General features: G+C 41.8%; 1 protein-coding gene across 2 annotated transcripts in view; it reads left to right on the forward strand.

Annotated features, from left to right (window-relative positions):
* Positions 1-303: 303 nt before the first annotated feature.
* Positions 304-26373, forward strand: part of CALCR (calcitonin receptor) — a 252687-nt gene continuing 226617 nt past the window's right edge. For both annotated transcript variants that reach the window (XM_054021165.1, XM_054021166.1), the window contains exon 1: positions 304-847. Coding sequence is in view for 1 of the 2 variants with exons in the window: in XM_054021166.1 (XP_053877141.1) it covers positions 840-847 (8 nt within the window). In the remaining variant the exon portion in view is untranslated. The remainder of the gene's footprint in view (positions 848-26373) is intronic.

Genomic DNA, 26373 nt, shown 5'->3' on the forward strand with positions numbered 1-26373 from the left:
CTGCCATCGCACCTTTTTTTGGTTTGTTTTGTTTTTTGGTTTTGTTTGTTTGTTTGGCTACTTGGGGCGGCCAAAACCCTGGAGCCAGCCCTGGGGCCACCGCGGAAACCCAGCCCCAGCTGCACACCCAGAGCCGGGGCTTGGCTCGCACCCGGTCCCGGGGCTGATGCGGTTCCCCGCGCCCGCCCCTCTGCCGCCGAGCCCCCACCCCCTACGTGACGCGGGTCGCTCCGCTCCTGCTCCATCCCGCCGCGCTGCACCGCCGCTCAGAGCGCGGCCCCTTTAAAGCCGGGGCTGAGCCGGTCCTGTCTTCTTCCCCGGCGGGGACCAGCTCGGAGCGGAGCCAGCAGAGGCTGCCCCTCCGCCGCCTACCATCCCCTCGGCCACCTCCCGCTCGCACGCGCTGCCGAGCCCCGGTGGCCAGCAGGCGGGAGGCGGCGGGCAGGAGCCGGGGGCAGGGCGCTGCAGCAGCAGGGGGCGGTGGTAGGCAGAGGCGCCGGATCCGAAGGGAGGGCGGCCGCTAGGTTCCCAGGCGCAGCCCCTCATGCGTGTCTCCGGGCATGCTGCCGCTGCCCCTGCCCCTGCAAGTCCCCGTCTATGCCTCGTCTGAGCCCCTCGGATCGGGTCTGCGCCTCTCGCAGGGCTCGCCGCGGGAACATGCCGAGCTGAGGAGCGGCTGGAGGCGGCGGCTGCAGCTGGGGCTCTCCCTGTGCCTGGGATCTAAGGGCCCGCGCCGGGCAATGACCCCCCGCTCCTCTGCCTCTGAGGACTGAAGGAGCTCGCGGGGCTCGGCACGCACCCGCCGCGGAGGGGACGCGCGGCTCCAGCGCTTCAGAGGAATGAGACTGTAAGTCCCGGGAACTTTGTTTCTCTCCGATCGCGGTGCCTCGTGATATGGTCCTGCTGCGGGGAGAGGGCTGCAGGGGAGGGTAGTGTCTGTGTACAGTACAGGGGGGCAGGGGCGCCTGGACAATGTATGTAGTGGCGATGCTGAGAGCCATTGTACCAGACTGTAAACCCCATGGAAACCACTTCAAGCCAGGGGGTGTGTGGGTGTGACCAGATAGAAGTGTGGAAAATCGGGACAGGTAGGGGGTAATAGGCGCCAATATAAGAAAAGGCCCCAACTATCAGGACCGTCCCTATAAAATCGGGACATCTGGTCACCCGACCCTGCACCCCTAGTTCTGGCACCTATGCAGTGTGTGGGGGTCTTTCTAAATAAAACATCTAACCGAGAAACTATAGCTGCAGAGAGAGACCGTGTGTGTTCAGCCCAGAGAAAGACACTGGGCGGGCAGGCTGGCTGCTTGGCTTTAAACGCGATCCAGAGTCTCCATAGTCAGTTACAGGATAGCTGCAAGTGTGCAAGGTTTGGTCCGCCCCACACGCTCTGCTGCAGATTAGTTATCACAGGCTGGCAGGCAAGCAACAGCCCTTCAGCACAGAAAGGGGGATCCTCTGGTGAACACCCTCGCCCACTCCCCTCTTCCCGGCCCGGGGGCTTGCATAGATGAACAGTCCCGCGCCTCCCCATGCACCCTGTAACTTTTGGGATGAATTTCTAAGCGTGCCGGGGATGGCTCGGCTGCGCTGATCCACGCCTAAGGAGTTGTCGTTTTGACAAGACCTTGAGACAGTCTGAGTAATGTTAGGTGGTTAATATGAATGTCGTGCAAGCTAGTGACCATACAGAGTTGGACTGTAAAATCTGAACATTGCAGCGTGTTTGACAGTCTGCGGTTGGATTTAATGTTTCAAATAAGAAGCCATTTGAAATGCTGTCGAAGACAATTAAGTGATTATCAGTGTAAAGCAGAGGTGGTGTTAGCTGGATGCAGAAGTGCTAATAACTTGGGGTAGGGAGAAGAGGAATATTGAATTCCAGTTTTAATTTAGCCTTTACACTGACTGGCTGATCATTTCAAATGCAAGATAAATTATAGACAGTAGCAATTATCCATCTCTGAAACACGGGGCATTTAACTGACACCTGAGTCATTACTTAATTATTCAAATTCCTGTCTGAGGATATTTCCATGCTATTTTCCAGCTGCCGAACTGATATCAGTATTTTCTATAGCACTTAAAAGCTACAAATATACACTGAGATATTCGGAGCCCTACAAAATATTATTTCCATATTGGCATCTTTGATGAGAAATTAATTTCTTGTGTGCCTATTACTTTACATGCCCGAATGCAATCTGAGTACCTTTTGATCTGGTCTTTGAATTGTTACATTTCTTTCTTCCTGGTGGTGTTTCAGCAGACTTCTTGACAAGATTAGGTGGGGTTTTTTAAACCTTTTATTAATAGTGAGAATATTATAGCACTTTACTATTTTCCTTTATTTCAGTTACATAATTGTAGTTTTAATTCAAAGGATGAATGCAAAAATAATTGAGGGGGGAGCACAGACAGATACATACTGAGACATATTATTTTAAATATCTTTATAATAAACTCCTTGTTGCCAATATTTTGGTAATCACTCCCAGCTATTAGCATATAGTGTATGGTATTGTCTCCAAAAATATCCATTTCCCCTGTGATTATATAGTAAGAGGAGCTGAATGAGATTCATTGAGGGTGTGTTTGACAATTCAGTTTATCCAAATTAATTAATTTTTCTTCAGATATTTGATTAAATCATGCTTCTTGCTCTACTATTAAGACAGGTAATGTGTTGTAGAATCTTTTCATTTGCCCAACTGGAAGGATCTTGTATTGTTCTACTATTGAGAGAGTATCCATGCTGAACAGCTTAAGATTTCTCTTTTACTAACAACCCACATTGTAGGTAATGGTTAGCTGAAGGAATACTTCAATTTACTATTCAGAATTCTAGACGTATTTGCCAAGAAGGTAAATTAAATGCATGAAAGCTAATGTTTCATTTGAATCTCTTCAGATATCTGACAACCTTTAGAAGTAGGTGACCTCCAGTAAGTTATCTTTGTGATATGTACAGTTACTGTCATGCTGGTTGATAGCAAATTATTCTAGATAAACCGAAACCTGACACTTCAGTTCCTTGACTTATTTTTTAAATAGTAGCTTCATGGAAAAAGCTCTGCTTAAGATATTTGGGTTTAAATCTTGGTCCCATTGAAATCAACGGTAAAACTCCGATTAACTCCAATAGAGGCAGGATTTCACCCTTGATTTTTATCATCATTTATGGCTGAGTGCCAGCTAGCTTTGAGTTGAAATTGACACGACAAAGTCTAAATTAGATTAGTGACAGAATTTACAGCTCTCCATAGACTTGCTATTGCATACTGGGCTATGCTTAATAAATATAAAGAAGTATTCCATATTCAATAAGTAGCATTATGTTTTTAAAAAGAATAGACTGCTCAGACTTTAAATCTCTTGTCATATAATGTAAATCAGAATTCTCTGTTGAAACTTTTTTGTCAGAGTTCATCATAAATAAGTTATAGCAATTTGGTTTTGCCCCATATTTTTTAATAGAGTAAACTAATGAAAAAAGTTATGCAAAATACAATTAAGAAATTATTTATTAATATTAGACTATCTTTAGAATTGGTTGAAAATTTAGAGCTTTATTAGGCTCCAGTTCTACAGGGTGGCTTTAATGATGCGGGCCCTAACACCTTCAAGAAAGGCTCAGAACCTGGCAGGTTTGAACTGTTAATGGTTAATTTATTTGCCAGATGATAATCAAAATTAGCTGATTAAACTCTTTGAAACTATGATTTGATGGATTCTGTTTTTTTTTTTTTTTAAGACATTTACTGATGATTAGAGCTGGTCAGTTTTGATAAGGTTGAGAATTCGATGAAAAAAGAGAGAAATAGTCTACAAAATTTATTGTTGAAATTTCCTTCAAATTTTCTACCAGCACAAAACAAATAAAACCTTTCACTTAAGACCTAGTCTACTGTTCCCACTCTGCTAAATTTGTGTTATAGTCTCAATGTCTGTAATGTTCCATGTATCAGAAGCAAGATTTGTATATTGATGGATAGACCACCTTTATATAATAACTATAACAAAAAAAAAAAAGAGAGAGAGACCCCATCAGCAATGCACAAAATTAGAGGAAGTGAAAGTTTGAGATGGTTTAGATTTTCCTGAATATTCACTGGATATGAAAGAAGATTCTGGGTTTCATTTAAAAAAAATCATGTCTATGTATTAGATTTTCAAGAAAGTGAGGAGCCAAACTGTAGTATTTGTTTCAACCATGTATAATACAGACAGGTATCATGCGCACTTCTCCTCAAGCTCTGTCAATGCACATCAGTTCTAGAGATTAAAAATGAACCCCCACAAACTTCTATGTACTTGTGACAAAATGGTTCAGTCCTGTTGCCATTGAAGTGAATGTTGAAACTCCCATTAACTTCAATATGTAGGATTGGTTCCCTGAGGATTGATCATTCAAAGTACTGAGCAATTTCAGCTCACAAGTATTTGTATTATGGTAGCATCAAGAGGCTGAGTTGGAGACCCCATTGCTAGACCCTGCACAAACACAGTAAGGATCCCTGTCCTGAAGAATTTATAATCGAAATAGTCAAGACAGACAAAGGATGACAGGGGAAATGACTTTCCTAAGGTGGTCTAGCAGGTCAGTGGCAGAACCAGGACTAGAGCCCAGATATCTTGACTTAGACTAGTATCCTGGACCACATCGCATCCTGAGCACTCATTAAAGTTGATGGGAGTTGAGGCTACTTGCACCCAAAACACCTTTGACAGCCTGAGCCCTAGATGATCATTTAATGAATGTGTCCAGAGGGGAATAACTAATTTACTGTGTTACCTAACTCTGATCTAGTTTTTAGTTAACTTCACTATTTACTAATAATAGCCTGCCAAAGAACATCATATAATTACATATTGTTTGTTCTGTGCTGTTTTTGGTCTTCACACCCACTTTTTGTTTTGTCATTGCTTTTAATTACTTTCACACCAAGGCATGGAGTGGGTTTGACTGCTAGAAGCATGTATTTCAGGAGTGTGACAAATGCCAGGAATATCATTTCTTGGCTCTAAATGTACCTTCTTTCTTATGGACATTGTAGCAAATAATTCAAAAAATTCAGAAGTACTAGAAATAAATCTTCCTAAAATTTAATTTTTTTCTAGTGCAGAATAAGTAGTGGTGAAAAATTATGGGGCCCAGTTGTGCCATTTATTTCAATATGGAGTGCTGACTAAAATTCAGTATCCCACTATGGTCCATGGTTCTTCTAGGTTCTAGATATTTTTCTTTGTATTATAGATGAAAATCAGGCATGTATAAAGGTCCATGCAAGGCTTCTTATGGTAAGGTTCAACTGATGATAGAGAGCATGGTTGGAGCAACTATATAGGGGACCCTCTGCTCCCTTCCAGACTATATCAGGGATCTCCACACTGTCCCCACAGAGGCTGATGGTAAAGGTTAGTCCACAGAGTGGGGGTGGAGATATTTGGGTTAGTCTACAGACTTGGGTTGGGACAGGATCTATGGTTCTGTGGATCCAGTGTAGCTAACACTGCATGCAAATGGCCCAGAGTGGAAATGGCCATTATCTCAGACAATAGACACGTATCGTCGTCAGCAGTAGCTGCAGCAACATCAATAAAAAAATGATTGATTTGATATCCACCCAGCAACTACAATTTGGAAACCTAGTCAAGAGGACAGGAGCCAAATCCACTACAGATACGGAAAAACTTGAATTTGGGCACATTGCAACTGGGCCTCCTTTTAACCAACACAGTACCCAGAAGTGTCTCAGAGGTCTTCCTGGAGATTTCTCATAATGTATATGCCTACTGTATTGATGGACCTGGCCCCTGGACCAGTGAACTATTCAGCTGGGACCAGTATTATGAGGATAAGCACAAGTGGCTGACAGAACCTTATGGTTGTGGATTACTAGTATGTAAAGGCAGTCATCATGGATCTTCTGGAAACAAATGATTCTGTGCTGAGAGGTATGCCTTGGGACACTAGCACTCAAGGACTTTTGTTGGAGGTGGCTAAAATCAGAAATCCACTTGGTGTTGCACATGGCAGAACTGGTTGTCTTGGAATGGTTGCTGCAGATTTTTCCCTCATTGGGAAGAGAATGGGCATACAGACACTGGATAGAGTCATTGGCCAAATAAACCCCCTTTGCAGAAGGTTATGCTTTTTTGGGTCGCTGGTACAGAGAGAGTGTACAGGACCAGTGCACCTCAATGCACTCTGGAGAAGAATTGGTGGGAAAACTTTGAGAGAGACATTTCTCCATTTTCCCCAAACAGACTGCAGCAGAATGATACCAGCCATTTTCCTTCTGAAGATAGAAGACCAATCATGGATGTGACATAGTTCAATCTCCATGGTCTAGTTCAGGGAGCCACAACACACTAGAGAGAACCATATGCTTCCATTGTGAGACAAAGGGACAAATGTACAGGGCTTGTCCTGACATGAGTGTAATTACAGCACCTCCTGGTGGACATCAAATGAGACCCAAGAGCATGTTTCTTCTTTCCCTCCTAAGTTTACAGTTCCACTATGAGTTAATGTGACCAAGGGATCTGGGGGACTTTGGCTATAGTCAAACCCTGGTGCAAGGTGACTTGGTTCAGTGACTTGTGCTGTGACTCACTACTTGGCAACAGAGGAACATACAAATATCCTGACAGGAAGAACAGCCAAAAGTTTGTGTATCCAGTCAAAGGGTGAAACTGGGATCATTTCACATAGTTGATAGGAGGTCACTGGATACAAAGGAGCAGAAGTTAAGCACTATGAGAGCTATGCTGCCATAGGCTTGTTCTCTAGCCACTGCCCCCAAAACTCCCATTCACAGGGGGTTCATATCGCAGACCGGGTCAATAGGTAAGTTACTGCTGACAGTGAGCATTAACTTGCTCACTAAAGTTCTACAGTTCTGAGAGGTAGGCATTGCTGCACATCCCAGACCTCATGGAACCTTCATGCAGAGGCTTCCATAGGGCCAAAGGAAGGGGGACTGATGCTGCAATAGTGGTACTCTTACTTTTGCACTCTTACCCCCACACTCCATTAAACAATACTGTTCATACCACATGAGGCTTGCCCTTCCAACCTCTGCATTTCAGCTGCTAGTGCACTAATACCATAGACCACTGTTCTACCTGCAATCCTGTCTTCATCAATGAAGGTGATAGATGCACAGGCACATCACACATTTTAGAAATGGGGCAAAAATTTGTTGTTGGAACCTAGGACTATCCTCTGAATTTGGATTATTAATCAATGAATGCAATTATACTTAATAGAAGCTACAGCAGAGATTTGGCAAGGCTGGCTATTTGCACCATACCTTGGATAATTAATCACTAATAGTCACTCTGGAAACATACATTTTGTTCTGTGTGACACAGTCCAACAAATGTTTTCCAGATTAGTCATGTACAACAGCATAAACAAGCAGCATGTCATTCCTGAGCTATGGCATTAATTAAGTCTTGGTTACTATTGCCAAGAGTTGGGTGAATAATACATTGGACAAAATTTGCAATATATTTTAAATACATTAATTAATATTTTGTTTTATTGTTCACCACCTCTAGCTTTATCTGTATCTATATGAAAAATATGTGTTTTACTCTTAGCTTTGACATGCTAAATATGCCGTGCTATGCCACTGTTAGCTTGGTGCAAAACACAAGTTAGGAAGCAGGTATTTGAAATGCTTTTCAGTTCCTGGATGAACTAGGGAATACTGAACTGCTTCTCCAAGATTCAGTTTAGAAAATGGACACTTTGATGGGTGATGCCTAGTGAATTTACAGACATCAGTCTCAAATTACTCAAGATGAGATGTATGTCATGTCTTTAGAGTTATCAGAAGACTATAGGCACAAATCCCTTTAAAATACACCTCTAACCCGATATAACGCGACCCGATATAACAGGAATTTGGATATAACGTGGTAAAGCAGCGCTCCAGGGGGGCGGAGCTGCGCACTCCGGCGGATCAAAGCAAGTTCGATATAACGCGGTTTCACCTATAAAGTGGTAAGATTTTTTTTGGCTCCTGAGGACAGCGTTGTATCGGGGTACAGGTGTAGTGAGATGCATTATGTGGAATTACAGTAGGATTATTATACAGAGGTCAGTAGCAGCTCCAGAGTTAAGATTGTACTGAAGTGTACGCAGTACTGCATTAGCATTTAACTTAAAAGGGGAACTACACAAAAGTGAGGAGGCTAGTTAAGCAGAAATTAAAAGGAAGACACAAGTGAAATGCATGCAAGCTACATGGAAACTTTTTTAAAAACACCATGATGGAGGCTCAAACTATATGTATACCGCAAATAAAAAACAAATTAAAAAAAATAGCCCACCAGGGTTAAACAGCAGAGTAAAGGAGGTAGTTAGAGATAAAGACATCTTTTAAAAATTGGAAGTCAAATCCCACTGAGGAAAATAGAAAGAAGCATATAAACTCTGGCAAGTCAAGTGTAAAAGTATAATTAGGCTGGGCAAAAAAATCAAAATAAACAAACTTGAAGAGCAACTAGCAAAAAAAAATAAACTAACAGCAATTTCTTTTAAAGTATACCAGAAGCAGGAAGCCTGCCAAACTATCAGTAGGCTACTGGATGATCAAGGCGCTAACGGAGCACTCATGGAAAACTAGGTCATTGCAGAAAAACTAAATGAATTCTTTGCATTGGTCTTCGCTGCAGAGGATGTGAAGGAGATTCCCACATCTGAGCCATTTTTTGGGTGACAAATCTGAGGAACTGTCCCAGATTGAGGTATCAATAGAGGAGGTTTTGGAACAAACTGATAATTAAATAGTAATAAGTCACTAGGACCAGATGGTATTCACGCAAGAGTTCTGAAGGAACTCAAATATGAAATTGCAGATTTACTAATTGTGGTATATAACCTATCACTTAAATCAGTCTCTGTACCAGATGACTGGAGGATAGCTAACGTAATGCCAATTTTAAAAAAAGGCTCCAGAGGCAATCCTGGTAATTATGGGCCAGTAAGCCTAACTTTATGACAGGCAAATTGGTGAAACTATAGTAAAGAACAGAATTATTAGACTCACAGATGAACACAATATGTTGGGGAAGAGTCAACATGGCTTTTGTAAAGGGAAATCATGCCTCACCAAATCTATTAGAATTCTTTGAAGGCATCAACAAGCATGTGGACAAGGGCGGTCTAGTGGATATAGTGTACTTGGACTTTCAGAAAGCTTTTGACAAAGTCCCTCACCAAAGGCTCTTAAGCAAAGTAGGAAATCATGGGATGAGAGGGAAGGTCTTCTCATTGATCAGTAATTAGTTAAAAGAGAGAAAACAAAGGGTAGGAATAAATGGTCAGTTTTCAGAATGCTAGGAGATAAATAGTAGGGTTCTCAAGGATCTCTTCTGGAAACGGTGTGGTTCAACATATTCATAAATGATCTGGAAAAAGGATAAACAGTGAGGTGGCAAAATCCACAGATGATACAAAATTACTCAGGTTAGTTAAGTCCAAAGCTATCTGTGAAGTGTTACAAAGGGATCTTATAAAACTGAGTGACTGGCAACAAACAAAATGGCAGATGAAATTAAATGTTGATAAATACAAAGTAATGCACATTGGAAAACATAATCCCAACTATACATCCAAAATGATGGGGTCTAAATTAGCTGTTACCACTCAAGAAAGAGATCTTGGATCATTGTGGATAGCTCTTTCAAAGTATCTCCTCCATGTGCAGCAGTGGCAGTCAAAAAATTTAACAGAATGTTGGGAACCATTAGGAAAAGGATAGTAATGTCAGACAGAAAATATCACAATGCCACTATTTAAATCCATATTACTCCCACACTTAAGTACTACATGTAGTTCTGGTCACCCTATCCCAAAAAGATATTAGAATTGGAAAAGGTATGGAGAAGGGCAACAGAAATGATTAGGGGTATGGAACAGCTTCCCTAGGAGGAGAGATTAAAAAGACTGGGCTGTTCAGCTTAGAAAAGAGACTACTGATGTGGTGGTGGGGAATATGATAGAGGTCTATAGAATCATGAATGGTGTGTCGAAAGTGAATAAGGAAGTGTTATTTACCCTTCACATAACACAAGAACCAGGGGTCACCCAATGAAATGAATAGGCAATAGGTTTAAAACAAACATAAGGCAGTGCTTCTTCAAACAATGCACATTCAATCTGTGGAACTCATTGCCAGGGGATGTTGTGAAGACCAAAAGTATAACTGCATTCAAAAAGGAATAAGATAAGTTCATGTAGGATAGGCCCATCAATGGTTGTTAGCCAAGATGGTCAAGGATGCAATCCCATGCTCTGGGTGTCCCATAAACTATGATTGCCAGAAGATGGGACTGTATGCCAGAAGATGGATCACTCAATTGCTCAGTTCTGTTCATTCCCTGTGAAACACCTGGCACTGCCCACTGTTGGAAGACCGGATACTGGGCTAGATGGACCATTAGTCTGACCCCACAAGACCACTCTTATGTTTTTATGTGCTATTAAGACTAAAATCCTTCTATTTCATATTTAATTTCCAGATTTGGCACAACTCCTCTTCAAAGGATAATTTAATTTTCTATTTACATCTTTTTGAAGTGAAATATTTACTTGTGTGCAGTGTCCACAGAATAATAATTACTGTCACCAGTGGGACTAATGAACATCCTTATTGGAAGACTCGGAAGAAAGACTAAATCAGTACGAAGAGTGAATTAGCCTCTTCTTCCTAAAGGGTATGTCTCCTGAACAAGCTGAAGGTGCATTAGATGGGTAGCATGGGTAACTTGAACTTCTACAGCCTATGCTGTAATTGTGCTATAGATAAACAAATAGCTTCATTTTCAACTGCTATCAATCTGGTTTCTTTTAATGAACACTAAATTAGAAATGTGAACAAATATAATTGAAAAAGAGATTTTATTGCTGTTTGTATCCAGATCTTCCCTGCTGGACACTTTGTCAGGTACTTGTCTAAAGCTTCCTTCAAGGCTCTTAGAGATCTATCCATTTTTGTTGCTTAAGCCTGATAGCATTATTTGCTGTATATCAGTTTCCACCAGATAGTAGCCTTCTCTGGAAGGATGTGCCTTATTTCTTGCAGAAACTGAATGAATGACATTGCATAAAGCAACAGTACTTTAGGTGTCATATTTTATTCATTGGAGCACAAGGAACAACAACAAGCACTTGATGCTCTTAGGTTGATTGTGACAGTGCTTCTCCAAGTTACACTTAATGCTTGAGGCAAATAGCTAGTGAGAATATCTCAACCTCTCTTGATATTATTAAACAAGCTGTGTGCAATCTCTTGTACCATAAATATTCTAGGGCTCTCAGTTCACCTTCATGTGGCAGGTGACACCTGCCAATTCACTACTTCACCTGATTATCTAGAGAAACTTTCTAAGCTCCCACAATTTTAGCACTGGGAGAAGTAGCTGGGACTGGCCACCTCATTATGCAAATCTTCTTACAAGAACTCCTGGTGCTCTCTGTGTTTTCATCAACTAGACCAGCTCCCACTGAGGCCATGCCTTCTTTCAAACACCCAGTCTCTGCTCCTAAGAAGGGCACAAGTTCCAGGTGAGGGAAATGTGCTATTCTCAAAGTAGTGCTGTGGGGCTTGAGGGGACAAATTGTGGGAGAAGAGTAAGGATGAGTGTGTTTGCTGATGAGGGAATGGAAGGAAGGAAGAGAGAGGCAAAATGGGATGGAAGCAATTCAGACAAGGAAAAGAGAAGAAAAAGAAAACGGATGGTAAAAACAGGGTGGGAGAATAGGAAAAATGTAGAAAAATGATTTTATAGAACTGGTCAGATGAAGTGATAATTTACTTTAATTGCAACAAGGGCATATATATTCTGCTGACTTTTATCTTCTCTGTGAAGACACATTACTAAGCACACAGTTAATTAACAGAGAAGAAAATATGCACGTAAATATCCCAGCAAAGGAAATTTGCTTTTGAACTTCCAGAATTTCAATAGGAATATGTATGTAGTTGGCATGTTATTTATATAGGGTTAGTCATTTACTTATACAGATAAGAGTATAATAAAGTTTTCACATCTTAGATTTGCAGTATTTCCTTTCATGGACAGTATTTCAAATAAATGCAAACAATAAAGAGCACTATGGGGCTCATCCAAAGGCCAGTGAAGTTCATTGAAATACTCCCATTGACACTGATCGGCTTTGGAGCAGGTCTTTTGTATGTGCATTCCTCTGGGGAAACTAAAACTAAGCCCAGACTATGCTGTAAATAGCTCTTTGGACAGGTGAATTGCAATACCCAGATATTAGAAAGTCAGTAAGGCCTGATTCTCCTAGCACCTGTGTAAGTGTGCAGTTATGGGGGAAGAATCGATAAACCCATTCATTGGAGCCATCCATAGCAAGAGGAATGCACTCTTAGGATAGGAAATTTGGACATTACAGGCCTCAATTTTGTTTCATTGAAGTCAGTGGCAGAATTCCCATTAATATTAATGGCAGCACAATCAAATCAGCAGCATATTGTTTTGTGTGCCATTTGTTCAGATCTGAGAAAATTATAGTATATTCAGAGATCATCATTGGAAATAACTATAGAAGGTTCTCATATAAATATATCAGGTCCTCTCCTTCAGCTGTCACCACTGTCAAGACATTCTTGGAAAGACATGACACTCTGGAAAAATGCTTAAGACCTGCCTACGCTGTATCATGATCAGTGGAACTGGAGTTAGAGGGCCCATGTTCCCTGGAGGGACTGTTATTGAGAGCACTGCACAGGGTGTCATAAAGTTCCACTTGTTCGACTTAACCTGCATTGACCTTCACTCACTGCAAATGAAACATGGTGGGACCATCTGAGCTGTGAGTTCTCTGCAGTGCAACAGCTGGCAGCATGAGCCATGGAACTGAGTCTGAAGCCCCCTGGAGTTTGCAGACACAAACCTAGCCCAGTGATGGACATGGTGCATGGAGGAGTTTGAGGCATTCACAGACCTGGCCGTGCAGAAGGACAACAGCAGGAAAGTAAAACTGTTATTTTACCTTATGAGGAACAAGGAAAAGAGGTTTGCAGCACTACCTCAAGCCTCACAGCAGGCCTAGGAGATTGGGGAACTATTGCTTCCCAAAGCAGAACAAAACTGTGGAAGAACATGGAATTTTGTCACTAGAGGCCGATCTGAAGGGGAGGAGATAGAACCCTGTGTTACTGCCTTATGGACGTTGGCTGCTACAGGCAATTTTGGGGACTTGACAGACTCCCTAATTAGGGACAGGATGGTTTCCAGCACTTGGGATCACCACCTGCTGGAGCAACTGCTCTGGAAATGTGAACTCACATTAGACAAATGCTTAGACAATGGATTATGCAGCAGAAACCTCAAAAGAAATAATGAATGCCCCAGGAAGCATAACACCCCCAGAAGCACATGCAGTTAGACAGTACCAAAGGAGTGCAGCTGGCCAGGCTTTTATACCCATAGTGAGATGCATTTACTATGTGAGACAGCATGAGCAGGTAAACAAGAAGTAGCCTGCACTGGAACAGCATTGCAAGGAATGTGGGAAGTTGAACAATTTTAATAGTGTGTGCAAGAGCAGAGGAAGGTTCCAGAAAGATTCAGTCAGAATTATAGGGGTAGAAGGGGCACATTAGACAACGGTGATAACAAAATGATTCTCTCCTTCAGTCTGAGAGCACTTCAGGTTCAGGCTGGACAGAAAAGCAACAAAGGACAATACCAACCTCCATGCAACAATGTTAACAGGGAAACACCCTGTGGGATTTGAGCTGGACAGCAGGGCCTCCTGCAATGTGATTCCTCAGGGTAAATTGGACTCGAACATAACCATTAAAAAGAGCAGGTTCATTCTAATAATGTACAGCCCATAGGAAAATGGGACTTCATAGTAAGTAAGCCAGAAAATAAGACGGTGCCAACTGAAGTTTGTGGTGGTGGATGGTAAGCATCACAAGTTCCTCTTGGGGACCATAGCCATACAAGCCACGGGTCTTATCAGCATCAGAATATTATAGTGCAAGAAGCAAAAGAGGGAGTCCCATGGACAATGAAGAAAAATTTAAAACCTATAGGAATGTTTTCAAAGATGAGGAGTGCCTCAGAGGAAAGCAGTGGCTGGAAGTAGACCCCATAGTGGAATCTGTGTGCTTACCATAAAGGAAAATTCCATTGGCTCCAAGACAGGAGCTCAAAAGTCTGCAGAGCAGGGGTATCATAGCACATGTAGAGACCAGTACAGCCTGGGTAAACAGCATGATGGTGGTAAAGAGGTCTTCAGGCAAATTACACATCTGCATAGAGCCAAAGCCACTGCACTGGGTATTGAAAAGATGACATTAACCACAGTTGATTACATCTTTCCAGAAGCTGCCACAGGCAGAATATTTAGGGTCTGTGATGTAAGGAATGGGTTTTGGCACATAAGCCTGGATAAAAAGAGTCCAGCATGCTGACAACCTTTCCAACACCATTTGATTACTACAGATGGCTGCTAATGCTGACTGGCATAAGCTCAAAGGACTGGGGTGAAAATAATTGCAGATGATATCCTTCTTTTAGGTGAAGGGGAACAATGACACAGAAGCTGAACAAGACTATGACAGAAAACTACAAGCTTTTCTATACAGATGCAAGGACAAGAACATAAAACTCAGCCCAGAAAAAGTGTGACTCAGACAGCATTAGGTGGCATACACTGGACATCTGCTCACAGCAGAGGGACTGGAAGCAGATCCCAACAAGATCAAGGAAGTCAGACTTGCAAGCTTCAGTGGATGTCAAAGCACTTCATAGGAATGATAAATTATCAGTACAAGTTCTGTGCACACCTGGCTACAGTAGCAGAACCCATATGTCCGCTCACAAGGCAGGATGTTGAGTGGGACTCGGCAGGGTCCCAACAGTAAGCATTTGACAGGCTGAAATAAATTATACTGGATGCCCCTGTCCTGAAGGAAAACCACTGATGCTCCAGTGTGATATATCTGAGAAAGGACTGGATGTAGCTCTCTTTTGCAAAAGCAGCCAGTTGCTTTTACTAGCAGAGCCATATCAGAGACTGAACAGGGGTACTCCCACATAGAAAAAGATTTTCTGGCTGTGGTATTTGGGGAGGAGTGATTCCATCAGTACACCTATGGCCACCCAGCAATAGTGCAATCAGACCACAAACCTGTAGAGACAATCATGACAAAGCCCCTTCTTAGGGCTCCAAAGGGATTGCAGTGCATGCTGATGCACCTCCAGTGCTATCAGGTGGAGATCAGATATTGTCCAGGATGATTATTGGTGTTAGCTGACACCCTGAATAGGGCATATAAACCCAGCATCAGCAAGTTGGGGAAAGGGGATCAGGATATAGTGAAGCATGTTCTTGGATTCAATCTCCCAAGTTCAAAAGTGAAGCTGGTAGAAATCAGAAGCTATGGAAAAGGACATCCAAATAGAGGCAGTCAAAAGCGCCAGATGACCAGAAGACAAAAGCTAAGTGCATGCTTCACACCTGGGCATTGACAGCTGTCTTAGATGGGCTCAAGAATATGTTTACGGGCTGGGAATGATGACTCTGCTCCTTGATAGAAGGGTTAGATATCTACCGGTCTTTTGTTAACAGCCAGTAAAAAAGACTGTCAGCGGACTGGGAAATGGGCGGGCTAGACTAGTGGTCAGGTGGGTGTCTGACCTAGAGGCTAGGGTCAGAGCTGCAGTCAGAAATCAGGAGCCAAAGCCCAGAGTCAGACTGGAAGGCAGGCACTGGATGCCAGAGCTGAGGGTTGAGCTAGAGGGCAGGGACTGGAACAAGCAGGTATCGGGCAAGGATGTGTTCAGAGTAGGACAGAGGCAAGGCTGGGTGCAAGGCAGAAATAAAGTGGTGCAGGAGCAGGCCCAGTGGTGGGTATGAGCAATGAGAAGCTGGCGAGCTGCTGCTGCTGCTGGCTTAAGAGCAGGCCTGTTGGCCTCTGCTGCCAGTCAGGTGGTGTGGCTATTCAGGCAGCCTCCTGCAGGCCAGCTGTACAGATGAGGCAGCCTGGAGAGTAGCTCTCTTCAGGCCCTGATTCCTGACAGATGCCATATGAGCTGCACACAAAACCACAGGAAAAGGTGAGAGCAGACTTATGAAAAGTAGCACTTGATTACAGTGGACTACTATTCACATTTTTGGGAGGTCGAATTTTTGGGAGGCCAGCATGGCCCGCTGCTTCCCACAGCTCCCATGGGCTGGGAATGACAAACCGCGGCCACTGGGAGCTGCAGGGGGCTATGCCTGCAGGTTGTCAATATCAGCAAAATGTCGCGTGGCCTGCAATCAGATTACCCTGTTGGGCTGCATGTGGGCCGCAGGTTGCCCACCACTGCACTAGGGCATGGTCAGGATTGCCAATCATGCATTGATTCAGAGCATTGGGAGTTTTCACTAGTAATGATCCTATAAAGCCCTGACAGTTTACTAAAAATGCCTCCCTCCTCTGGCAGAAATGCAGCGACAAAAATTTCAGCAATAACAGCAAGATATCACTAGTGATGTTAATACCGGCATAACCAACTCCTCAGTTGGTCAGTATAAAAGCCAAATGGGACAGGACATTACATTTCAATTTTACTGATAAGAAGAAGAGAATACTTCTATCCACTCACCACATGCATAACACTCACCACTTGTCCAGAGAGGTGGAATTACATTTAATTCAACTGAAGGTGATTCATCAGATGTGCTACAACCTTGACAGATTATTTGAGAAGATAATTTATGATGGAGGTGTTAAAGTAACTATTGTGATATTTGGGCATGCTTTAGAGTTTTCCTCAAATATACAGCCAATATGAAGAAAACATAGTTGGTATGATCATTACAGCTAGTGAAAAATGCCAATTCTATTTGTGAGACAAGGTGGGTGTGGTAATATTTTTATTGGACCAACTTCTACTGGTGAGAGACACAAGCTTTCAAGCTTATACAGAGTTCTAAACTTAAAAGTTTGTTTCTCCCTGCCAGGGCCGCCCTTAGGATTTATGGGGCCCTGCGCAGTATTATTAAACTGGTGCCCCTATGCCCGACTTGCTCTTAGCAACACAAACATAAGCTTACAGTATTGGAAAACTTGCCTCATGCACTTTATTAAAAACAGTTTAAACAAATTAAGCACACTATAATGATGATGAACTATACTTGCACTAAAGAAGTAGCGCTATAGAAAAAAAATGGATTTATTGACAGAATGATGCAAATAAAATATTTTTTTAAATTTGTCAACATTTTATTGGAAATTAATATGAAGAGATATTGAAACAAAGGTTTGTTTTTAATTAAAAGCAATCTTTCTTGCTTTTTTCTTTTGGCTGCAAAATCAGTAATAATGTCATTGCATGACAAACACAAAGTGATGTCTTGTTCGATTGCAAGAACAGAAAGACCAGTCAAGCGTTCTTGATTCATTATAGAGCGGAGATGTTTTTTTTTTTTTTTTTTTAATGAGCTTTAGTTTTGAGAAACTCTGTTCTCTTGATGCTACTGTTACAGGAATTGTCAGTAGAATACAAGTGGCGATGTACACATTAGGATACATGTCAACAAGTTTGCTGGTATGAATAAACTGTACAATGTCCATCACCGACTTTGCATGTAGCAACATTGTCATCAATGTACTCAATTCTTCATACAGTTCTAGTCCATTTAAATCAAAACTATCACCTTGCTTCAGGAGGCTCTCTAGGTTCTTGGACTTTCTCAGTAGCTGCTCTCACTTTCTTATTTAGTTGAATTTAGTTATGTCATACAAAAATCCAAACTATTCATGGTGTGCTTGTAAGGTATTAAACCTTTCATCAACGGTAGATATTGCTTTGTCCATCACAACATTAAAAAATTCAACCTCAAATTTTTTTTCTGGATCTTCTATGGGCTCATCTGCTCCTTTATATTCCGCTTGCCATTTTTTCCTCTAAACTCTTGTCACGTTCGGACATGGAAATTTTGGTTCTACATCTAGTGCGTCTGCAAATTCTCTTGCTGTAACCTGTGCTTCTTTGAATCCATTTTCTCTGTATTTCACTAAAAAAGTCTTGTGTGTTGTTTAGTAAGGTACATGTTGAATCCAGCTGCATCGTTGGACTCTGCATTATTTTGCTTACACTTGAGATTTTAACAAGAATGTCATACCAGATTACGACAGATGTTAGAAATGTGAAGCTGGATATTTCAGAGGCCAATGACTGTGCTTCACCTTTAGCTTTTGGATCTCCGGCTCATTCCAAAATAGCAACCAGGGCTTCGTAAGCTTCCTCAGATTGATATCTCAATGTTTTTACACTTTCTACTCTGCTTTCCCAGCGTGTCTCAGATAGAGGATTAATGGTAATACCACTGATATGTGCTTTGAATATTTGCCATCGTTGAGTGGAAGCTGAAAAGAGCACGTAAATGTGTTGCAGCAAACCAAAAAAATAAATAGCTTCTACAGAAGATTTGGCCATATCACACAAAATCAAATTAAGGCTGTGGCATGCACATGGAATAAAAAAGGCTTGTGGATTTTCCGCCAGCAATCTAGCTAGCACGCCAGAAATGCATCCTCTCATATTGGCGCCATTATCATAGCCTTGTCCTCTAATGTTCATTACGGACAATCCCATTCATTTTAGTTCATTAAGGAGAACTTGAAGTTTAAAACCTGTAGTGTCCTCAACTTCTGAAAATATGATAAATGATTCCTTAACTGGAATCTGTGCTGAATCACTAATGTCAACAAATCTCACTACTTACAACATCTGTTCTTCATGACTTATGTCTGGAGTGTAATCAATTACGACAAAATATTTTGCCAGAGAAAGCAATGAAACAATTTTGTCTCTCACTTTACCACTCATTAGCATGATCAGTTCATTTTTAATTCTTGGTCCCAAATAATGGTCATGTACTTCGTTTTCAGTTACTCTTCGAATATGTTCATTCATCACTGTGTCAAGTATCCCCAGCAGTTGTCAAGGCCTAAAAAATTGCCATTCTTGGGCTAGTACAATTTGTCAATGCTTCCTCTAAAAGCAAGATGGTTTGTCGATGGATATTCAACAATAGATAATAGATGTTCAAGAACACAACACCAATGCTGCTTCTCTGATTCCAGCAATCTTTGATTTTGGGCATCAAGCGTTGTAAGGTTAAAAAAAAATCAGACAATCAGCTCACACCATTTGTGCATACTTTCAATGTGGTGGTGTACCTTTTCATGTTGCGATAATGTGTGACTAAGATTTTGCCAATCATTAATACCCACAGTTGCTATGTTAAAATTGCAACTGTTGAAAATCTTGCTTGGGGAAAAAAAATACAGCATCTTTACATTTAGAATACACAAGCCATTGTCTGTTGACAATTTCACTGTTAGAAACTCTTTTGTAGTAATTGTTTTCTGTGAATTTCCTACCTCTAATGTCTTTAGGATATTCGAGACCTTCTATTCTCACAGGGCCTTTCTCAAGTATAGTGTTGCGTAATTTGTTTAATGATTGCGGCTATGCACCAATGTCATGTGTGTGTATATATCCCATGTTAGTACAGTTTCAACTGTTGTAATTTCTTGTTTTGTGTCTGCATCTGTTTCAAATGATTGTTCTGTGTTTTGTTGAGTTTCTTGAACTTTGTCTGCATAAAAATTTCTTCTGCAGTTATTTGATCTTGATCAACTTCGTTGTTTTTATGACGTACAAACTTAAGTACAGAATTAGCTACAAAAGCACAGAAGTTCTATTTCATCTTTTCATTTTCTTTTTTATGACCCGGAAAGTTGTTTTTGATATGACATTATAACTTAGAAGGGTGTTTTTGTTTTTATTTTAAAGAAATAACTGTTTAAATTTATTGTCAGATTATCAGAAATATTATTTAAAATAACTAATATAGGATAGCCGTAAGTCTGTGACCTTGAGCTAATGTAGAGACACCTCACAAGGAACTCCACCCAGACTGAGACACAATAGAGTTGCAAACCCATATCATTTTTACAAAGTCACTTTTTAGTTTTAAAGGTGTAGTGGTTGTCAGTCTTAATGTTAGTTACAACTCTGTATCAACCTTATACTGTAAATAGATCAATAGCATTATCCAGTTTAATAAGCTGGGTTTCCAAGCAGTGGGAAAATAGGACCATAGTTTTATTTCTAGGTTAAGCACAAAGTGACTAAAATGAAGCCAGTACAGAATCATCTCATCTAGATTAAGGTAGGACATAAATGTTCCAGAAGTCCTATCCATTAAAATTAGTGCAGCACGGACAGCATAGACAGGCAAGCTAATTTCTTTTTCCAACTTAATGTGCCCTTGTTACAGAAGGACTCTCTCCAGGTTTTGTCACTCATCCTTTCTGATAAATAATGTAAATTATGCCGCTGAACTTCATCACTAGTTCATTTTACATAGACAACTGAGTAATCCAATGATGATAACTTCTGATCTCTTGCAATCTTGACTGGATATGAACTGATTAACCTGCTTCCCTTACAGTAATTTTTGCAGATGATATTCTTATTGTAATGCTATGTTTGGCTAGTCATTACAATGACTGTCCAATGGTGAAGAAAGACTTTCTAGATGAAACCCACAAAATCTCCAAAACTTCAACATCAGTATCCTTTTTCACAGACTTTTTTTCTCTTCTTCACCAATATTTACTTCTCTGCTCCTTGGAAATCCAGTTTATTAAACTGGATAATGCCACTGATCTATTTACAGCAGGGGCTCTCAACCTTTCCAGACTCCTGTACCCCTTTCAGGAGTCTGATTTGTCTTGTACACCCCCAAGTTACCTGAGGGGGGGGATATTGAGGGATGTGGGGGGGAAGGTGTGGGTTCCTAAGGGGGGATATTGAGGGAGGGGAAGGCAAGAGCTCCACTGAAAGCAGTCTCCCAGCCAGCGCTGCTGACCCCAGTGTGTCAAGGGGGCACAGCCACCACCCCTGCTTGTGGACCCCCAGAAGACCCTCCCCATTGCTAGCACACACTGAGCTTCGTACGCAGCAGACACTGTGGCAGCCCGGGCTCGCAGCCCAGCGGGGGAGGGACGAGGCTTCAAAGGATACTGAGCCACTTGGCCCACCTCATGGCGGCGGAGAGTCACAGTTCCCTGCAGAGACTCCCCGTACCCTCTCTCTCATGCAGAATGCATCGTGCCAGCGCATTCAGCTTTGTGAATATGGTCCCTGCCTAAGGAGACCACAGCGCACAATGGGTGTATAGGAGCCAACCCGCTCTTACCTGCAGTCCTGGTGGTGCCCCAAATTTTCGGGTGCCCTACACAGCCGCGTATGCCTCAGCAGCAGAAGTTGGTCCAATAGAAGATATTACCACACTCACCTTGTCTCTCTAATACCCTGGGACCAACACAGCTACAGCAACACTGCATACAATTATTTTTGTGGGCATTTTTAAAAAAGAAACATTGTTTTACCAAATTTCTTGGGGGGGGGGGGGAGGATCAGTTTTTCAGTTGGGGAAAAAATGGAACCCACTTTCCCTCCCTTCCCTCCACCCCCAAAAATGAAAAAAAAAATAGTTTTTTGGTGGAGAAACTGGGAAAATGGGATCAAAATTAAACTTTTCACAGTTTTCATTACTTTGGGGGAAAAATTCAACTAGCTCTAATGGTAATAACATGAGCCCTTTAACTGGTATTAGTATAAGACATTACTTAAATTAAAAATCTTGAATGCGCTAGAAAGAAATTGCTTCCCTGCACCCCAGAGTGGATCTTGGAGTCCCTGAGTACAAATATCCATTGGCTAGTCCCCCTGCCCTTATGTGAATGTGTGTATCTCTGAGGGTGACAATAGTGGTGAAACATAGCCTTGGCTGTGGAAGATTCCTTTCTCTTTGATTTATATCTCTTTGAATGGAGTGCTTTCAATAATAATTTCCATAATAAGATTAATGTGCACACAATAAGCTTATGTGAACAGGACAGAAACCTGAGGTGAAATCCTGGCCCCACTGAAGGCAATGGCCTGACTCCATTGATGTCCAATGGGGGCAGAATTTCACCCTCAATGCTTAGAAAGAATTGTGCAGGTTTGTATGTCTCATACATAGGGTGTATGTGGGTAGCTGTGCAAAGTGCTGACAGTTAAGGTGGACGAGAGACTGAGAGTGGCTGTAAAAGGAGACTGGGTCTGGGAGGGAAGGATGGAATGGGTGGATTAAGATTAGACAAGGAGCTGGTGGGAGGTATTGGGACTGCTTGGGCAAAGAGAGTGGGATTGGGAACAAATGGGATGGGGGGAGGTGGGCAGGGATGGGAGAAAGCTCAGATGAGGAGCCAGGAAAGGTGGTCTGGGTCTTCCTGAGCAGCGCGACTAGAGCTGAGGAGCAGGGGCCACTGAAGGGGCAACTGATAGTGGCTGGGAAAGGGGAGTGGGAGGTGTGGGGAGGAAAGGCTGGGAGTGGGAGTTTGGTGGTGGGGACTAGAGGTGGCTAGGTAAGGAAACTAGGACTGGGAAGAAGCCTGAGAAGGGGAGATTGGTACAGGGTAGACAAGGAAAATAAGAGGGGGACAAGGCACAAGGGGAAGAGACAGCATGGGAACAGGGACAGGATGGAGGGAATAGGGCAGAAGGGATTGAACTTGTAGAAAATGAGCAAAAGAGTCTGTGCCCACTAGAAAACACTCCCCTTCGGAGTCGGGAATGGGATTCCTGATTCTTGAGTCTCACTATTCCCCTGATGTCACCAGATATCTGTGAATCCCACTTGGAAACTGTCCCATCTCCCTCTAGTGTTGGACCACATAGAGGATGACAACCTACTACTGTTATCAGTTATGCCTAAAGCCCTACCAAATTCACAGCCATGAAAAATGTGTCACAGACCGTGAAATCTGGTCTCCCCCCATTACATCTGGACTTTTGTGTGCTTTTACATTACCCTATTCTATACAGATTTCACAGGGGAGACCAGTGTTTCTCAAATTGGGGGTCTTGACCCAAAAGGGAGTTGCAGGGGGGTCACAAGGTTATTTTATGGGGGGGTCGCAGTATGGCCATCCTTACTTCTGAGCTGCCTTCAGAGCTGGGCGGCTGGAGAGCAGCAGCTGCTGACTGAGGGCCCAGTTCTGTAGGCAGCAGCACATCAGTAAGGCTGGCAATACCATATCATGCCATCCTTAGTTCTGCGCTGTTGCTGGCAGTGTCTCTGCCTTCAGAGCTGGGCTCCTGGCCAGCAGCTGCTGCTCTGCAGCTGTTCTGAAGGCAGCGCTGCTGCCAGCATCAGTGCAGAAATAAGGGTAGCAGTACCACAACCCCCCCTGCAATAACTATGCGACCCCCCCGCCCACATTTTTCATGCCTTTCCTCCCCTTTCCCTTTATGGGTCAAGACCACTAAAATTACAACACTGAAATTTCAGATTAAAAAAGCTGAAATCATGAAATTTACGATTTTAAAAATCCTATGATTGTGAAATTGATCAAAATGGACCATGAATTTGGTAGGGCCTAGTTATGCCATTAGCTCAAGTAGTAGTGGTCTGCACAGTGGATCTAACGGGTCCAGCCTTGCTGAGCCATGAGGGTGTCAATATGAAGCCACAAGATGAAATTTTGAATTTTCAGTCAGATTCTTTAAAAAGCTAGGAAATTACACATTCACACAGAGAAAACTCTGTGAATAGAACGTTATTAAGTTTGCAAAGCCAAGCACTCAAAACTTAGAAAATGCCAGAATTAAGATTGCCTATACAAGTTTAATTTGGTCCCCTTAGACATATGCATTATGATACCATCTTTAATTACATGATCCCATACTATTTTTTCCATAGGACCTCTGCCTTCTTCAGTGCACAGAATGGACCTATTCTGTGGATGAATCAGGGTTGTGTAGTGAAGGAGACTGTTGTCCATAGGACATCTGTCTCATTTATTGCAGAAATGGAAAGTTGTGTAGTAAATGAGACCGGGTTTTGTAGGAAGAGAAACGATAGTCTCATGGTTAAGGTAAGTCACTTAAATCAGACTTGTCACAGATGCTCACTAATTGGGTGTTCCTCATTTTCTGGTTGCCTGACTTGAGACCCTTGGATCTGATTTGCAGAAGTGCAGAGCACTCACAGCTGCTACCGTAGTCAATAGGAGCGGAACTTTAAACATAGAAAGTGCTATATAACACTAAGTAAATCAGGTCCTTGTAGCCTGATTTAGGGTGTACTAATATTTTAATTTAATGTATCAATTTAATTAATAATATTAATTATTAATATTAATTAGTATGGGTCTTAGGCTCGCCAATCTGTTTGATCCGAAGATGAAAGCTCTTGTCCCTAGTCAGGCTCCACAGAATTTACGAAGAACCCTCGGGGGTGTGACCTGAAGCTCACACTGAGATAGATATAGTCGTAAAGACTTCTTATTAAAATCAATGAACTAGTAAGTAAATGGTAAAATAATCAGAGTTACAAAGTTACAATTGCATTACTGTTATTCAAAAGATACATATGATAATATGGTATTATATGCAACAAAGCTTTGGTTAATATCTTCACACCCTTCCTTGATAACCTGGTGGTAAGAGACACAGGACCAGCCTGGCAGTTCAGGTTTCTCAATTGTTGAGTGGGGGATGCAGTGCTTAGAAAAAATGAACGCTACTTAGGGTTTACTTGACTAAATTAAACTTAAAATCAAAACCTAAGAAACAAAACTAAGAATAAAACTTATGGAAACCAAGCTTAGCCTAGTTCCCTTGAAACTTAAACTTTAAGAAGAATAAGTACAGCCTACTAATAGTAGCAGTCCTCGTAGATGGATAGAATAGATAGAGAGAGTGGAGGAAGTAAGTGAGAATACTCTAGCGAGGTGGGTCACCTATTTTATAGGGCACAAGTGCCGGAAATTCTTCCTCCTAATCTCAAATTTCATTCCTCACTCACAAAATGTTAGGGTACACTTACTCCATAGGCTAGTATGTATGTGCATATTGATGACCTGTACATATGCAGATAAGTTTCTTTGTGGTGTACCTGTTAAGTCTGCGAGTACAACATTGGAAAAAGACCCTATGCCATTCTCCACTGTCTATTGGTCTAGATAAAAGGTCATAGACCTAGGCGTGGGTACTTATCTATTTAAGTAACAAGCTATAGGTCAACTTTACTTTCTGGGTAAAAGGTCTTAATATAGATATGCTAACTTTGCCTTAGCTTAACATACAGGATATGGCCTGTAGGTCTCTTGGATTACAGCCAAACTTGCTTTAAATATTTGGTTCATTGTAATAGGTTTATAGATTTATATTAAACTATAAGAAAATATATACAAGCAAGCAGGTTAGTACTATGTTCTACACCTCTATGTCTCAGTTCCCCATCTGTAAAATGGGGATAATACCAGCCTTTCACATCACTGGACTATTGTGAAGATAAATTCATTAATGATTGTGAAACACTGAGATACGATAGTTATGGCCATGGAGAAGCCCTGGAGGAAATTAATAAGTCTGTCTTCACAGCAGGTGTGAATTATCTGCAATAAAAAGGCCTAAGGCCACACTGAACAAAAACAAAATTTTGAAAATCTGTTCATTAATTGAGCACTGTCCATCCTGTGCTCTGCATGCAGGGGTTCTGGGTAAAAAACAGTATGTTATCATGGAATTAAAGATTACATCACGACATATACACAGAAGAGTCTGAATTAAGGTTGCACAGGCAATGTTAATGGTGGCATTTCCTAACTCTGGAGTGCTTGACTTTGCAACCTTAATAATGTAGCTTTTTTGCTGCAATTATTTGTATTTCTATAGTACTGAGAGGTCCCAGTTGGAGTCCCCATTGGGCTAGGTATTATAGAACATATAGGAAAATGTGGCCCCTGTTACAAAGAGCTTACTGTAATTGTACATAAGAGGTTGTTAAAATTTTCACCCATTTGTAAAATCAAAGGAGGAAATTAAAAAGGATGCCGTAAATATAAAAACCCCTGGAAGCTGCACTTAAGCAAATAGAAATTGCAGGAAGCTGAAGCTGAAATAGTTAGGACACTATTGTAAATAAATATTAAAGTGGTCTGAATGCTGTTGAATAGTTAAAATCCATCAGTTTGTTGGAAAGTGGCAGCATGACAATCAATCAATTATTTTGTACATGTGTAAATTAAAGAGTCCTTCAGGATCTCTCATTTCTCTGCAGAACATGATAATTTAGCTGCTACAACAGGTACATCTTTGTTGCTTATCATTTTCTATTGGAATATAAAAGAAATAGTTATATGTATTATAATAGAAACTAGCTAGTCCTTCTGTTCTTGGACGGAAAAAGAAAAGTCTAATATAATGACCATCATGGGACCCAACCACACCAGCCACACCATCAGAGGC

This window comes from Malaclemys terrapin, chromosome 2, assembly GCF_027887155.1.
Source record: "Malaclemys terrapin pileata isolate rMalTer1 chromosome 2, rMalTer1.hap1, whole genome shotgun sequence".
Lineage (NCBI taxonomy): Eukaryota > Metazoa > Chordata > Testudines > Emydidae > Malaclemys > Malaclemys terrapin.